The 15,420-nt window shown below is 50.6% G+C and overlaps 1 protein-coding gene across 1 annotated transcript; it reads left to right on the plus strand.

The window, feature by feature from the left end:
• The first annotated feature begins 2,169 nt into the window (after window positions 1–2,169).
• On the plus strand, window positions 2,170–14,553 carry LOC111152258 (Fanconi anemia complementation group E). The gene is made up of 10 exons (XM_022510708.1): window positions 2,170–2,603; window positions 6,131–6,749; window positions 7,324–7,368; window positions 7,660–7,719; window positions 7,994–8,137; window positions 8,513–8,636; window positions 8,845–8,923; window positions 10,509–10,575; window positions 12,467–12,592; window positions 14,051–14,553. Exons 1-10 carry the CDS (start codon window positions 2,356–2,358, stop codon window positions 14,150–14,152), a joined length of 1,614 nt encoding a protein of 537 aa, XP_022366416.1. The 5' UTR covers window positions 2,170–2,355; the 3' UTR covers window positions 14,153–14,553.
• Window positions 14,554–15,420: the final 867 nt, after the last annotated feature.

Here is a 15,420-nt window from a genome sequence, read left to right on the forward strand (position 1 = left end):
GCAGTATCACCTGTCACTTGACCTTTGCAAAGCTTCACTTTATGCTCCTAAGAGTAGGAGGGTGGAGAGGGCAAATAACATCTTAGTATTGGGAAAATAGTAATGACATCATGGATCCCATGAAAGGGCCTCCAGGGTTCTTGAACCATTCTTAGAGCTTTCCTTCCTGTTCTCCTTCCCATTGGCTAGAATGCCAACCTTAGTGGGCATAAGCCAGAGCCACCATCACGGCGTAAAGCTGAGAATGGAGAACTGGCAAGGCATTGAAGTTTATTTAGCATTCCTGACCCTACCCACTACTTGTCAGGGTCTGTCCCCCACTCCCCCCAAACAGCTGGTCATTTGAAGACCAAAGACCTTTTTTATGAAGTTAGAACAGCCAACCTGAGATAGAGGTGTTGGCAAAAAACTTTTTTTCCTGCTATTTAAGCCTTTGCAAAGCAGTCACTCTCTAGGAAATACTCCTTAGTCTTTCTCAACACCTCCCTTGAAATTGTTTTGGGGGAAAAAAATGGCTTCAGTGGAAATCAGATCCAGCTCAAAATATTCCTATGGCTTACCCTGCCATTCAGGGGCACCTGGCTGGCTCAGTCCCTAAACCATGTAACTCTTGATCTCATGGTTATGAGTTCAAGTCCCACGTTGGGTATAGAGATTACTTAAAAACAAGATATTCCTATGGCTTACCATACTATTTAGAGTGAAAAACAAAGTCCTCTTTATGACCCCAAGGCCTCACAAGATCTAGCCCAGTTACCTTTCTGATCTCTTCTCTGATTACACTCTAGCAAGTACATTCTGCTCCAGCCACACTATGTCTTGGGGCCTTTGCATGTGCTGTCCCCTCCGCCTGAAATGGCCTTTCCACAGATCTCTATCTGAATTGCTTCCATATCTTCTTCAGGTTCATCTTGCCTGACTACCTACTTAAAATTACCTCACCCTATCTCCCTTCCCAGCTGTATTCGTCTTGAAAGCACTAATCACAATCAAACATTCTTTTATTTCCTTAGTAGTTGTCTCTCCTGTCTAGAGTGTCAGCGACAATGTGGAGGGTCTTTGCTTTGTTCCCTGAATCCCCAGCCCTAGGTGCTCAGTCAAGGTTTATTGAATGAATGGATGTGTGTGGCTGCAGAAGCTGAGAACAGTAACTAGAAACTGGAACCCAGAGTAAGGTTTATGGGTGCTGTGGGGGCTCTTCTCCCCTCTCTTTTTTTTTTTTTTTTTTAAGATTTTATTTATTTGAGGGAGAGACAGAGAGCCCAGCAAGGGGAGAGGTAGAGGGAGAGGGAGAAGCAGATACCCTGCTGAGCAGGGAGCCCGATGTGGGGCTCAATCCCAGGACCCTGAGATCATGACCTGAGCTGAAGGCAGGTGCTTAACCATCTGAGCCACCCAGGCACCCCATCCCCTCTCTATTTTTATCCTCTGCAGTGATTCCTCCTCCTTTCCCTCCACTTTCCTGGAAACCCGCCTTCTTCAGCAGCTTTCTTTATACTGAAACCTTGGGAGGTGGAGCCCCTAGTGGCCGCTGATAAAAAACCGGAGCAAGCCGGCTTCCTGGACCTCCGGAGGAAGTTCACAGCAAGGCCTTTGGCCATGTAGGTAGTGTTGGGTTTTACTACCACCCCATTCTCAGGGGTAGTTGTGTATCAAATATTTCTGGAGAGGACTAAAACCCTGATGTGATGACAGTTGATGGCCTGTGGAAGAGGTGATGTCAAGGTAGGGGGGCAAACTGATTAAATCCTATCGCAAAGTCCATGACCTACATACAAAATGGACATCAAGAAAAAATAAATGATGCCTGGGTCCTGAAGAACAACAGGATCGCTGACATACATTCTGCATCCACTTCTCATTCCCCTACAGTCAGGGACCAGTGCAGGAAGGTAGATGAGGGTCAGCAGACAACGACCCATCGCCCCACGAAGCCCCGCCCCACTCCACGACCTCTGCCATGACCCCGCCCACAAGTAACGCCCGTGTTGTGGTCCCGCCCCATCCGTGGAGCTCCCTCGGCCTTCGTCCCGCCCCCTTACTCCGTTCCTCAGTCCTTTGGGCCAGGACTATTTATGGCCCCGCCCCTTCCGGCCTGCCCTCTCCCCTTCCCGTCCGGCCCCGCCCCTGACCACACCCCCTACGTAAGTTTCTAAAGCAGCGTGCGAATCTTGGCGGGCTCCCGGCCGAGTGGCTCCGAAGCTGACTCCGAACGCTGAGCCGGGCAGGGGCACGTGCGGGAGAAAGGTCGTAGCGGCGTCCCGGCAGACGCTGGCGTTCTGCGCCCTTTCGCCTGTTCTCGAGACTGAGGTCAGGAACCAGAGCAGCGGCCGGCGCAGCCCCCTAGCCCTAGGCATGGCGGCCTCGGAGGAGGTTCCCGCTGTGGCTGAGGGCGTGGACTCGGCGCCCTGGGCGCAGCTGGAGGCCCCCGCCCGGTGCCTGATGCAATCGCTGCAGTTGGGGCCGGAGGGGGCGTGGCGCGGCCTGGGTATGCTGCGGGCGCTGGGCAGTCGCAGCGCGGAGCCCTTCGGCTGGGGCTGCGTCCTGGAGGCGCTGTGCCGGGAGGAGCCCGTCGTGGAGGGTCCGGACTATCGCCTGGAGCTGTAAGTCGTCTGGTCGCGGGGCGCCGCGTTTCATCCTCCACGTCATGTCAGGCAGGGGCTGGCGCCACCCCACTTTTCCAGATGAGACCGAGGCCCGGAGAGCTTCACTAATTCCCCACAGCCAGGCGTCCCTGCTGCGCACCCCTGCGACATGAAGGAGGGGCATCCAACAGACCTTCACTGAGGACGAGTGGGTGCGACACACGCCTCCTGCCGCGTGTAAATGAGTAACTAGAAGCCCTGGACGCAGATGGCTTCTGATCTCATACTTCATCTCTAAGGAAATCGAACTCATACCTCCAGTGTAGGGATACTTACGTATAACCACGTGTGCACAAGAGTAAAAATATGTGCGTTATAAAGTATACAAAAGTAGAAATTTAAAACGTGGTGACCGGACATCTAATGGGGTGGTTTTATAATGTTTTCAAAGCACAGTATACATTTTTAGGGCAAAATCACTTTCCCGATGACTTACGTTCTTTGGAGTGATTTTGATTTTTTTTTTTTTTTTTTTTTTTTTTTTGGCCTCTTTATGTGACTGAAAATTTCTGCTTGGAGCAGAAGGGTTAGCTCTGCCATTTTCTTATTTGATGGGCTTCCGTTACTGGCATTTAGTTTCTTCTCTTTCTCTTTTTTTAAGATTTTGTTTACTGGGGTGCCTGTGTGGCTCAATGGGTCAAACCCTCTGCCTTAGGATCGGGTCGTGATCTCAGGGTCCTGGGATCGAGCCCCACATCAGGCTCTCTGCTCAGCGGGAAGCCTGCTTCTTCCTCTCTCTGCCTGTTTCTCTGCCTGCTTGTGATCTTTGTCTGTCAAATAATAAATAAAATCTTTAAAAAAATATTTTATTTACTTATTCATGAGAGATAGGGGGAGAAGAGAGAGGCAGAGGGAGAAGCAGGATCCCCCAGAGCAGGGAGCCGGGTATGGAACTTGATCCCAGGGATCATGACCTGAGCCCAAGGCAGACGCTTAACCGACTGAGCCATCCAGGCACCCCATGGTATTCAGTCTCTTTTCAGTCATCCTTACAAGCCGTGTGTCCATTTAGTGAGTTTGGTTTTGTTAAAGGACATAATACAGTATCCATAAATGCCTTTAATTATGAAATTAAGGAAAAGACACAGAAAGTTTAAAAAAAAAAAAAGTGAGGTTTCCCCCTTCAGCCACCAGGGGGCTAGAGAGGGGGCTTTGCACTTCCAGATACTCCTCCCTCAGAATTAGGCTGGAGACTGGACTATGAAGGGCCATTCCATACATTAAATAGTTGTAATACTTAATTTCTTATGTTTTAGATAAGGAGAAATGGAAATTCTAATATTGTCTTCCCACACCCCACTTTGAATTTCTTTGAAGAAATGGGTTTAGGAGAGGGGCATCTGGGTGGCTCAGTCAGCTGAGCACGCGGCTCTTAATCTCTGCTCAGGTCTTGATCTTAGGGTCCTGAGTTCAGGCCCCACATTGGGCTCCAGGCTGGGTGTAGAACCTTACTTAAAAAAAGAAGGAGGGACGCCTGGGTGGCTCAGTTGGTTGGGCAGCTGCCTTCGGCTCAGGTCATGATCCCAGCGTCCTGGGATCGAGTCCCACATCAGGCTCCCTGCTCAGCGGGGAGCCTGCTTCTCCCTCTGCCTCTGCCTACCACTCTGTCTGCCTGTGCTCATGCTCTCTCTCTAACAAATAAATAAAATCTTTAAAAAAAAAAGAAGGAAAGAAATGGGTCAGGAGAACTTTGCACATCCCCAAATTGGAGGCCATGGAAATGTTTATCCAGCTGTCTGGTTTTTTTTCTTGCCAGAGTAGGAGGGGGACTTAATCTAGGGTCCCTGGTTAGAACTTTATTTCAGTATAATTGGTTTCTTTCATAAGCCCATGTATTTTATCTTACACATTTAACACTTATTCTGATAAGGGGTCCATGCACACACAAAAGTTAGAAGTCCTGAAGTAGGGTCTTCCCTGCCTTAGCACTTCTCAATATCCTCTACCACAAACTGACCACCTTTTTAACTTTTGCTTTTGTTTTTTTTCTCTCACTTCATGTCTATTGTTCACAAAAAAATAAAAGTCAGATTTTTTTTCTCTTTCACACCTCCCAGGTGCCCCTTGTATTGATGACAAGCAGCCCTGCACAGTCACATAGAGAGGAGCAGGGGAGTGATGGCAGGTAGGCTGGATGTACCCATGGCTTGTTTGCCACACCAATAAGCCTCAGGTCACAGTCACACAGCATCTGGATTCTTGCGTTGACAACATGGCAGATGGCTACCTTTGCTTTCTCCATGGTAGCCCAGGCTCATCTCCGGGCGCTTATTCTCAGAGAATTAATTCACCCAGTAAATGTGCTCCCAGTACCTGCGATGGGCTGATGCTGTGCTGGGTACTGGAACATGGAAGAAGAAGAGACTGCCTCTGCCTCTTAGCAATTCAGTTGGGTGAAAGGAACGTCAAAGCAAGATGACTGTGACCTTGTAAGTTCCGGGGGATAGCCAAGGCGAGCATAGGGCTGTATGGGAAGCACTGTACAGCATCCTGGAGTATTACTATTACTACTACTACTACTACTATTATTATTACTATTTTGGGTCTCGGCCCCTCCTGTAGAACTTTTTTTTTAGTTTAATTTATCTTTTTTTTTTTAAGGTTTTATTTATTTATTTGACAGAGAGAGAGAGACAACCAGAGAGGGAACACAAGCAGGGGGAGTGGGAGAGGGAGAAGCAGGCTTCCCTCTGAGCAGGGAGCCAGATGCAGGGCTCGATCCCAGGACCCCAGGATCATGACCTGAGCTGAAAGCAGACACTTAATGACTGAACCACCCAGGCAACCCTAATTTATCTTTTTAAGTAAGCTCTACACCCAGTGTGGGGCTTGAACTCAGGACCCTGAGATCACAAGACACACCCTCTAGGGGGCGCCTGGCTAGCTCGGTCAGTGGAGCATGTGACTCCGGATCTTGGGGTGGTGAGTTTATTTATTTATTTACTTTATTTATTTATTTTAAATAAATAAATCAGTCTTTAAAAAAAAAAAAATAGAAGAAGTCATATGTTCTACTGACCAGCCAGCCAGGGGCCCCTGGAGTATATATTTTTATATAAAGTTTGGAAAGGGATTTTTTTTTAAACATAAAACAAGCATGGATCTTTTATAGGATAGATTTCAATGTGAATTTTTTGAGGCGAAATAGGAGGTGTCAAAGAGCAGAGCCTAGCACAGAATACATGAATACACACTCAATTAAAAAAAGAAAAAGAAATTGTTTAAAAAAAAAGATGGAATTGCTCAGAGATTTTTTTGGTTTTTAGCAATCGTAAAATGAACTCAAACTGGCTTCACCACAACAAAAAAATACATGCTCAGTGAAGGTCTGTTGAATGGCACACATGCTGACCACCTCCATCCTATTGGTACTACCTCCTAGTGCCTGTCTGTCCATGGCCATCCAACCTCTAGCTCTATCCCAGCTGCCCTCTGCTCCTCCCAGCAAGATGCTCTTGAACTGCTTGTTCTCCTTCTGCTACCAGGAAACCCCTGCTGCTGCGATTGCCTCCGTTATGCCAGAGGAATCTGATGTCCCTATTGATGGCTCTTGGGCCATCGCTGCCCGAGAGCGGCCTACTCCCCGTGCTGCAGATTGCACGACAAGACCAAAGCTCCAACCCCGACGCCTGGCTCCAGACCCTGGGGGAGTTGCTGCGGAGGGATCTGAACGCTGGGGTAGCGACTGAGTGGACGTCCCCACTGTCTACAGACTGCCAGAGACAGCTCCAAGGCCTGTGTAGGCGGCTAGGCCAGGGAGGCAGGAGGCTGAAGTTGGCCCAGGCTCCTGTTCCTGAAGAGGAACAAGAGGAAGGCAAGGAGGACAAGGACTCCCCACGGCCTGGGAAACGCAGAAAGGGGCCAGAGGAAGAGCCTGCCAGTCCTGAAGGTGGAGGAGCCCCCAAAAGGTTCCGGCATTTGGAAAGGGAAGAGGAAGGAGGTCAGGAAGAGGAGAGACGTGAACCTGAGTCTTTGGAGCCCCCGGCAGACGGAGGAGGTGCCTCACCCATGGAGAACCAGCTTGTCGGGGCCGAGCCCAGGGAGGCTGGTCAGAGTCTGGAGGAGGCTAAGGACCTAGCCGAGAGTTTGCCCAAAGCTCTCCAGGTACTAGAATGGGGAGGCTGGGTTTAGGGTGATCCCCAAGGAGGGGGTTTATCCAGGGCCAAAGCTGGTCGGGAGACTATTTCCCAACTGGGATAACTGGAATCCGCAGAGCAGGGGGTAGGAGCGTAGGGTTAAGGAAACCGTCTCTGCCCTACAGACTCTGAGGAAGGGGTGGGAAGGGAGGTATAGGAGGGCAGAAACCTTTGGCCTTAATGATCGACAACACGAAGTTAAAGCATTACCACGCAAGAAGAGAAGCTCCAGGGCTATACTGTGGAAGGAGTGGAATCGTGCCAGCCTCCCGCCTGTCCTCCCAACCACAGGCCTAGGTCTGCCCCCATGAGGACGGATGCAGAGAGGACAAGTCTAGGCAGCTGCATTTCCATGGGCCTTGTTGCCTTTGAGTACTTAAGCACCTCTCAAGGTTTAGGCTTCGTGTTCTTCACTCCCTGGAATCATCCTTGCCTGCTAGCTCTCACTGATCTGGGGCCTTCTCGGAAGAGGGGGCTGGGACTGGGCCTGGGGCCACACTGTGCTGGTAGGGACTTGGCAGTGACTGGACTCTCCTCTTCAGGACCAGGTTCCCAGGCTGCAGCAGCTGCTCAAGACCTTTGGGGAGGTAAGTGGCCCCTGCTCACTGTTGCCCTGCCATCCACCTGCCGCCTAGACCTCAGCCCTACCCAGGGAAGCACAGATTGTTTGGATGGCGGGGGTCGGAGTGGCGGTCAGAGGACAGTCACTGTAGGGGCTTGTCTTGGCCCAAGGACAGATAGGTCATCTAACCCCAGACAAGTCCCTCTCCTCTGGTAGCATCCAGGGTCCTCATCCACCCACTGTGCCAGACAAAGGGGTGGTCTCTGACTGATCATCAAGGGCTCTGCTTGCCCTAACATGGGATTTGCCTTTCCAGGGGTTGGAGGGCGCTCCCCCACTTGAGCTACAGCTTCTCCATGAATGCAGTCCCAGCCAGGTGAGTCCATTAAGACCCTGAGGATACATCCCAGCCTTTTTCCATTTAAGTCTGTGTTTGCTTGCCTCATGTGGGAATGGGGGAGGGGATCTTGCTGGGGTTTTTCACCCTGTGTACTTTCTTTTAGCCCTTGGATCCTCACCATGGGGGCAGCTCTCCCAGCCTCATCCTACCTTGGAATATCCTTGCCCTACCCATTCTGCTGCCCTGTTGGCTTGAGACAGCCTAGCAGAGGCAGACTGAGTGCGTCTGTGTCCTCCCTCCTACTTGGCAGATGGACCTGCTGTGTGCCCAGCTGCAGCTCCCACAGCTCTCGGACCCAGCTCTCCTGCAGCTCTGCACCTGGCTCCTGTCCCTTTCACCAGATCTTAGCCTTAGCAATGCGACCATTCTGACCAGGAGCCTCTTTCTTAGACGGGTAGGTGTGTTGCCATACACTTGGCATGCTAGGCACTTTGTGGGAGAGAATCTGAACCTTTGGAAGGGTGGTGCTTGGGAAAGGGGGTTTCCAACCTTATAAGGTGTCTGGCCAGTCGAGGCAGTGTGGGGCAAGGGAAGGGCATGGACTTCCTCCTTCTTGGGTCCCAGACCCTTCCAGAAGTTGAAGGGGTTTCGGAGCTGGGGAACTGAGCTTTGTATCTTTTCCAATGGGTGAATCCATGTGAGTCTGAGATAAAAGAACTTTTGTTTTTTCTTTGTAACATGTATCACCATCTGAAATACATGTCTGATAAACATTTATTAAAGGGAAGAAGAAATGAGTGATTAATATTTTCCTCCCCTTTGGCTGTAGATTCTCTCCCTGACTTCCTCGGCCTCCCGCCTGCTCATCATGGCCCTGACCTCCTTCTGTGTCAAGTATGCCTATCCTGTCTGCAGAGCCCTTCTTGGCCCGGTGCTTCAGGCCCCAGAAACAGGTAATTGTGGAACCAGCCCCAGGCCTGGTAGCTCAGCCCTCTCATTTCCCAGCACCCTTCACTCCAGGCGATCCTGGCCATTGTGTATTCAGTCAGTAAAGATACCTTCCTTCCCTGACGATGCCCCCCTATAATGAGCCAGGCATTCTGTTCCATGCTCTCCTGCCCTTTGCCCCCAGACCACCCCCCTCTGCTGTCCCCTACGCAGGCCCAGCTCAAACGGAGTTACTGTGTTGCCTTCTGAAGGATGAGGCCCTGGCGCCGGACACGCAGGTTCTGATGCTGGGGTGAGCGTACAGCCCTCCCTGCTGCCCCTACTCCACTCCCTCGCACAGGCCCAGCCCGTTCCTGGCCTCCTGGAGCTGGAGTCAGCTGGGGATCGGGCCCTGGGCCTGAAGCAGGGGCCACAGCACAGCGGATGCCTCTCTTGCTGTGGCTTGAGCCTGGCTTGTGCCTCCCCCACTCCCACCCCCCCTTATGCTTGTGCAAGTTGCCATCCTGGGACCCTTCCCAAGCCCTGGGTTCCAGTTCTGGGCCAGGTACCTTGGGGAACACAGGGAAGAGGCCGGTGGTCTCCACTGGAGCAGTTCACAGCATAGCTGGAGCCTGGCCGGCAGTTAAGAGTCTGGCTCTGGAGCCAGGTGGACAGGATTTCAAATCTCAGCCTTGCCCTGTGTCGATTACAGCAGTATCATCTCTCTGAGCCTGTTTCCTCATATGAGAAATGGGGATAATATTTCCCTGGGAGGATTTTTCTAGATGTTAAATTTGGTAATGCACATAGACCACAGCACAGTACTTGGCTCAAGTCAGTGCTCAAAAATTGTTATTAAATTGGTGTTCAATTTGGGTATTAAAACTGGGGAGTCAAGACCCAGACACATAGGGCGCCTGGGTGGGTCAGTTGTTAAGCATCTGCCTTTGGCTCAGGTCATGATCCCAGGGTCCTGGGATTGAGCCTGCATCGGGCTCCCTGCTTGGCAGGAGGCCTGCTTCTCTCTCCCACTCCCCCTGGTTGTGTTCCCTCTCTTACTGTGTCTCTCTCTCTGTCAAATAAATAAAATCTTTTAAAAAAAAAAAAAAAAATTCACACAGAAACAAGTAAGTAGCTAAGACCCCATGACCCTAAGGCGAACTATAAAATGGAGACTCTCACCAGAGAAGGGGAGGGTCTGAAAAGTAACGTCAGCCACCTCTGATTGAGTCCTTTCTCTGTGCTTTTAGTTCTCTCCGTTAGTCCTCACACAGTGCTGTGAGGTGGGTGCTGTGAGGTGGGTGCTGTGGCTGCCCTAGAGACAGAAAACCTGAAGCTCATGTTCATTATGGGGCGTGGGCCAAAGGTCACACCGCCGGCAAGTGATAAACCCTGGGATCAGACTCTAGGCTGTGCATCTGAGAAGCCACACTGCTCCCATGTGACAACGCTGCCTTTCCACATGAACAGGGGATGGCTCCCTAGCCTAGGAGGCACAGCTGGAGTGGCCATCACCATGGGCTGGGTGCTGCAGGGAAGCCTGCCTTCTGGAAAGCCTCACGGACCTCTCAATGGGCCATGATCCTCTGCCCTGGGTCACCCTCACCTTCTCTCCTTACAATGCGCTCTCCACTCCTGCTATTTTTCAGGGAACCTTGGTACACCTCAGGCCAAATCCTTTGTGATCCACCGCCCCAGGCATCTTGGGTCATAGCTTTCCAGCACCAAGTGTGGGCTGGCTACTGGGTGGCCGCCAGCCTTGGGGGGGGTGCCTCTGATGACTTGCTGTGTTGGCTGGGGGAGCCTTGGCTGTCTCCAGGGCCTTGCCCTGCCTTGGGGGTAGGAGCTGTAGATATCCAGACGTGGGCTGTTCTCAGTGGGACCTCTGCTTCTTGCAGACAGATCTTGGAGCTGCCCTGGAAAGAGGACACTTTCGTGGTGGTGCAGTCCCTGCTGGAGCGGCAGGTGAGCAGGCTGCCTTAAGGAAGGGTGGATGCGGTGGTGTGGCAGTGCCATCGCCATGTGTGCCGGGTGTGCGGTGGCTGGTGGGCCTGGGCCCCCTGGGTTTCTGGTCCCTCCAGGGATGGAGGCAAACAGGACAGCTGCCCTGCAGCAAGTGGGGCCATGACACAGCAGGCGAGTCCTGGAGCTTGAAAGGCTGGTAGCCCAGAGCGGACTACATGGTAGAGCCCAGGCTGTGCCTCTTCCTAGCTGTGTGGCCTTAGGGAGGGACTTTTTGGGTTTGTGTGTGTGTGAAATTTAACTTAATTTTATTTTATTTATGAAAGTTTTATTTATTTATTTGAGAGAGAGCAAATGAGTGCAGGAGGGAGAGGGAGAGAGAATCTGAAGCAGACTCCATGCTGAGCATGAAGCCTGACATGGGGCTCGATCCCATAATCCTGGGATTGTGACCTGAGCAGAACTAAGAGTCAGACAATTAACTGACTGAGCCACCCAGGCACCCTGAATTTAATTTAATTTTTGAATAGGTTATAAATTCATAGGTTCACAATTTTTTTTTTAAAAGATTTTGTTTATTTATTTGAGAGAGAGACTGAGATAGCACAAGCCGGTAGGAGAGGGAAAAGCAGACTCCCCACTAAGCAGGGAGCCTGATGTGGGGCCCGATCCCAGGACACTGGGATCGTGACCTGAGCTGAAGGCAGACACTTAACCAATGGAAGCAAAGATTTTATTAATTTGAGAGAGACGGAGAGTGCATATGTGCAAGTGTGAGGAGGGGCGTAGGGGGAGGGAGAGAGAGAATCCCAAGCAGACTCCCCACTCAGTGCAGAGCCCTACTTGGGCCTCAATCCCATGATCCTGAGATCATGACCTGAGCTGAAACCAAGAGTCAGATGATTAACCCACTGAGTCACCCAGGTGCCTCTATGTTCACAAATTTTAAAGCTCAAAAGATAGAGTGAAAAATATTACCCCTGCCATCCAGATTCCCTTCTCCAGGGCTAATCAGTATTAGTAGTTTCAGGGGAACTCTCCCAGAGATGCTTTTATATACAAGGACCCATGTTTAAGTTGACTTTTTGCCTACTTTTTACATAGATGGCAACACACTGAGCTCAGTGCTCTGTCCCTTGCTTTTTTTTTTTTTTTTTTTTTTTAATAAAGATTTTACTTATTTGACAGAGAAAGACACAGTGAGAGAGGGAACACAAGCAGGGGGAGTAGGAGAGGGAGAAGCAGGCTTCCCCATGAGCAGGGTGCTGGACGCAGGGCTTGATCCCAGGACCCTGGGATCATGATCTGAGCTGAAGGCAGACGCTTAATCGACTGAGCCTCCCAGGCACCCCCGTACATTGCTTTTTTAACTTACAGTATATTTTGGCAGTTTTCCATACCACTACCTAAAGTTCTGCCTCATTTCTTTATAACTTAGATAGCTGACCTAACCTCTTTATGCCTCAGTTTTCCCGTTTACAAAAGGGGAGTGATGATAGTAGGTACTGCCCAAGGCCGGGGCGAGGTGGAAGTAGATAATTGGTAGAAAATGCTCAGAATAGTGCCCGATGCATAACAAGCATTTATTCAGTTATTATGAAGAAGAGCTGATGCTATTATGCTGATGGTACCCTTGGGACTCCTCACTTCTTTATATCTTTGGCCACCAAGCAAGGCTGAGACCTATGCGCCAGGCTTTATGTGCCTTATCTCATTTAATTCTTTTCAGTGTCTTTAGCGTTAGGTATCATGAGCACCATTTTACAAATGTAGAAACTGAGGCTTTGTTTGGTTATGTGACCTGTCCAGGCTTACTTAGTTAGAAAGTGGTAGAGTTTGGAATTGAATCTGGGGCCCTTTCTTATTCTCTTATCCCATCTCCCAATGTGTGCAGGTGGAGATGACCCCTGAGAAGTTCAGTGTGTTCATGGAGAAACTCTGTAAAGAGGGGCCAGCAGCCACCGCATCTGTGGCCTATGCCAAGCTCATGCTGACGGTGATGACCAAGTATCAGGCCAGTGTGAGTATTGGTAGGGCCGCGAGGGTTGATCCTGCTACTGTGAGTGCGCCACAAGCATGTACATCTAGGTGTTTGCCGGGGAAAACCCCCTGAGTGTTAGCCAGACCAACTACAAGTTCAAGCCTCAGACTGGGGAATGAGACTGCTCAGGAATTCGCTCATCCAGCCTTCACCACTGTGGGCCAGATACTGTATGGTGCACTGGGGAATCAACAGTCCCATCCTTGACTTGATGCTCTCCACCGGTGCCAGTGAGGTGGGAGAGAGGTGGTAACCAGATCAGCCTAATATCTGGAAGGAACCAGGTGAGAGGTGTGTGCAGGGCATTTGGTTGCGGAACAAGATGGGGCAACTAAACCTTGTGTTTGGGAGTTAAGACAGGCTTCTCAGCTCTGAAAGGGTGAGTGGTAGCCAAGGAAACAGTATAGGCGAGGATCTACAGGTATTAACTGAGGCCTAAAATCACGAGAATGGATGATGGTAGGGGTGAGGTTAGAGGTCAGAGTTTAAACACTGAGCCCTGCTAGGTCTTAGGCACTGTTCAAAGCCCTTTGCCTACGTTAACTTGTTAGTTTATTCCATGTGTTAGACCAATGAGAAGATACTATTATTAGCTCCATTTTATAGATGAGGAAATTGAGACTCAGGTTAAAGTGACCTATGCAAGGTCACATGGCCAGGCCATGCTAACATCTATGGAAGACCCTGTAGGGTCTGATGAGGAGCATGGGCTTTATCTTGAAGGTCAGGTGTCCTTGGCTGTTGGCTCTTTGCCTTTTTTGGGGAGTCACAGGCCCATTTGATGATTTGATGAAAGCTGTAGATCCTCCCAGAAAAATGAAAATCTGAACACACATTTATGCACATTTTCAGGAGGCTCCTGGATCCTCTGGAGAGCCTGACGATCCTGGAAGAAGGGCCTCCAATATGAGACATCAGAAGTTACCCCAGGGCCCAGCTGAAGCTGGAGTGATTTGGTCAGATTTGCATTTTGTAAAGGAGTCTCTGGTATCTGTAAGGAGTGGGGATTGGAGAGAAGATACAGGGTAAAGATCTGTCAGGAGGTTTTAGCGACAGGTCATAGAAGAAACAGTGTGTCATAGAAGGAGTGTGACAGCCACTGTGGAGTATCTCTGACCCTCAGTTTTCTCATCTGTAAAATGGAGGGTTGTGCTACATGAAGCTAGGTTTATAAAGTTGCCACATGGTGAGCATCCAATAATTGTCAACTGTCATTCGTGTGGCTCTCTTCGTAAGTTATACAGTTAATATCTGACCCAGGTCCACTTGAACCCGATTATGCACCTTGCATAATCATGGTGAAGTAATGCATTTAGATATCTCCTTCATTGTCCTTACGTCCTGATTGCTCTCTCCTTCCTAAACAGGGCCATGGGCAGAGGGGAAAGGGGAAGGATCAGTTGCTGGAGTCCTGATATGATTCTTCCCTGTCCCCAGATCACTGATATCCACAGGCTGGGCCTGGCCGCAGTCCTAGAGCTCAACACCACTTTCCTGAGGAAGCCCCTACAGGCCGCCCTGAGACATCTGGCCCCCTGACCTTCACTCCTGGAGCCTGAAGGCTACTTCTCCAGCTGCCTGAAGGATACTTCTGCTCTCAGCGCCTCACCCTGACTCGCTTGCCTGGGGGTAAAGGCAGAGCCTGGCCATGCCAAGGGTCTGCTGCTTCCCTGCTCTAGGATGCAGAGAAAACATCTTGGCCTCCTAGCCAGCAGAGAAGGTCCCGGGCTAAGCAGGCTTGATGAGCTTTATTTCCAAGGGATGCTGACCTTGGGCTCACTCCTTGTCACTTTTGCTTCAGACTGTGGGGATGGGAACTTTCTGAAAGACCTCAGTAGGGTCAAAGCAGACCCGGGTAGATGAATGATGCTTCAGGAGCCCTGAGGTGACCTGTGTCCTTGGCACAAATATCTTGCACTCAAGTGTATGTTATGACCCTCTGTGTTCTGACTTGGATAATAATTTATTAAAAAGTAGGAAGTTTGGGGCGCCTGGGTGGCTCAGTGGGTTAAAGCCTTTGCCTTCGGCTCAGGTCATGATCCCAGGGTCCTGGGATCAAGCCCCACATCGGGCTCTCTGCTCAGCAGGGAGCCTGCTTCCGCCCCCTCCTCTCTGCCTGCCTCTCTGCCTACTTGTGAATCTTAAAAAAAAAAAAAAAAAGGAAGTTTAATGTTTTCTTTGAGGCAGTGTCTGCCTTCTTACGAACTCTGGGTATTTTTTGAGAACTAACAGACACTGCCATCTCCCACCCTACTCAGTGACAAGGGGCATCTTTTTCCTGGCGAAAGTTTCTGTGAGGGGAAGGTGACAGATCTCAAGTTCATTCATTCACGTTCTGGGCAGTGAATGAGACCACTCCCCTCAGCCCCATGAGATCTGTCTGCTGAGTAGGTGACTGTGGCACTGACTACAGGGAGTGGGGCCTGGAAGGTGGGCGAAGCTCTCTGGAGTTGGAGAAGGTTTGTTAGTGGTAAACATTTAATGGGTAGGTGTGATTCAATCAACTATCAAGTACCTTCCCAGCTCTTCCCCACTGCAGGCTTCGAGGGAACGGGAGCAGAACTTTCTGAATCTCCCTTCTCACGACTTCTCTGAAACCATGAGCCCCAGAGCAAGATGATGAGGGAGGGGTCAGAGTAAAGCCTGCTGTTGAGACACGAAGCCGGTGTGGAGGGCCGGAGGAGGTGGGCAGAAAAGGGTGGAGGGGCAAAAACGCGGGAGCTGCACGCTCTCGGCGGCCATCACGCTGCGGTGCCCAGGACCAGCCTCTTTAAGGGCCTAGCAGTAGATGGCGCAAAGCGGGGTGT

The sequence above is a fragment of the Enhydra lutris genome, unplaced genomic scaffold (assembly GCF_002288905.1).
Source record: "Enhydra lutris kenyoni isolate GAN:26980312 unplaced genomic scaffold, ASM228890v2 scaffoldscaffold28, whole genome shotgun sequence".
Taxonomy (NCBI): domain Eukaryota; kingdom Metazoa; phylum Chordata; class Mammalia; order Carnivora; family Mustelidae; genus Enhydra; species Enhydra lutris.

What these genes read in the sequence shown, in the direction of transcription:
- LOC111152258 (XM_022510708.1), top strand. Translation starts at nt 2,356, where the DNA reads ATGGCGGCCTCGGAGGAGGTTCCCGCTGTGGCTGAGGGCGTGGACTCG. An exon ending in CCGGACTATCGCCTGGAGCT is followed by an intron (nt 2,604 to 6,130) that starts GTAAGTCGTCTG and finishes TTCTGCTACCAG; the next exon opens with GAAACCCCTGCTGCTGCGAT. An exon ending in GGAGCCTCTTTCTTAGACGG is followed by an intron (nt 8,138 to 8,512) that starts GTAGGTGTGTTG and finishes CTTTGGCTGTAG; the next exon opens with ATTCTCTCCCTGACTTCCTC.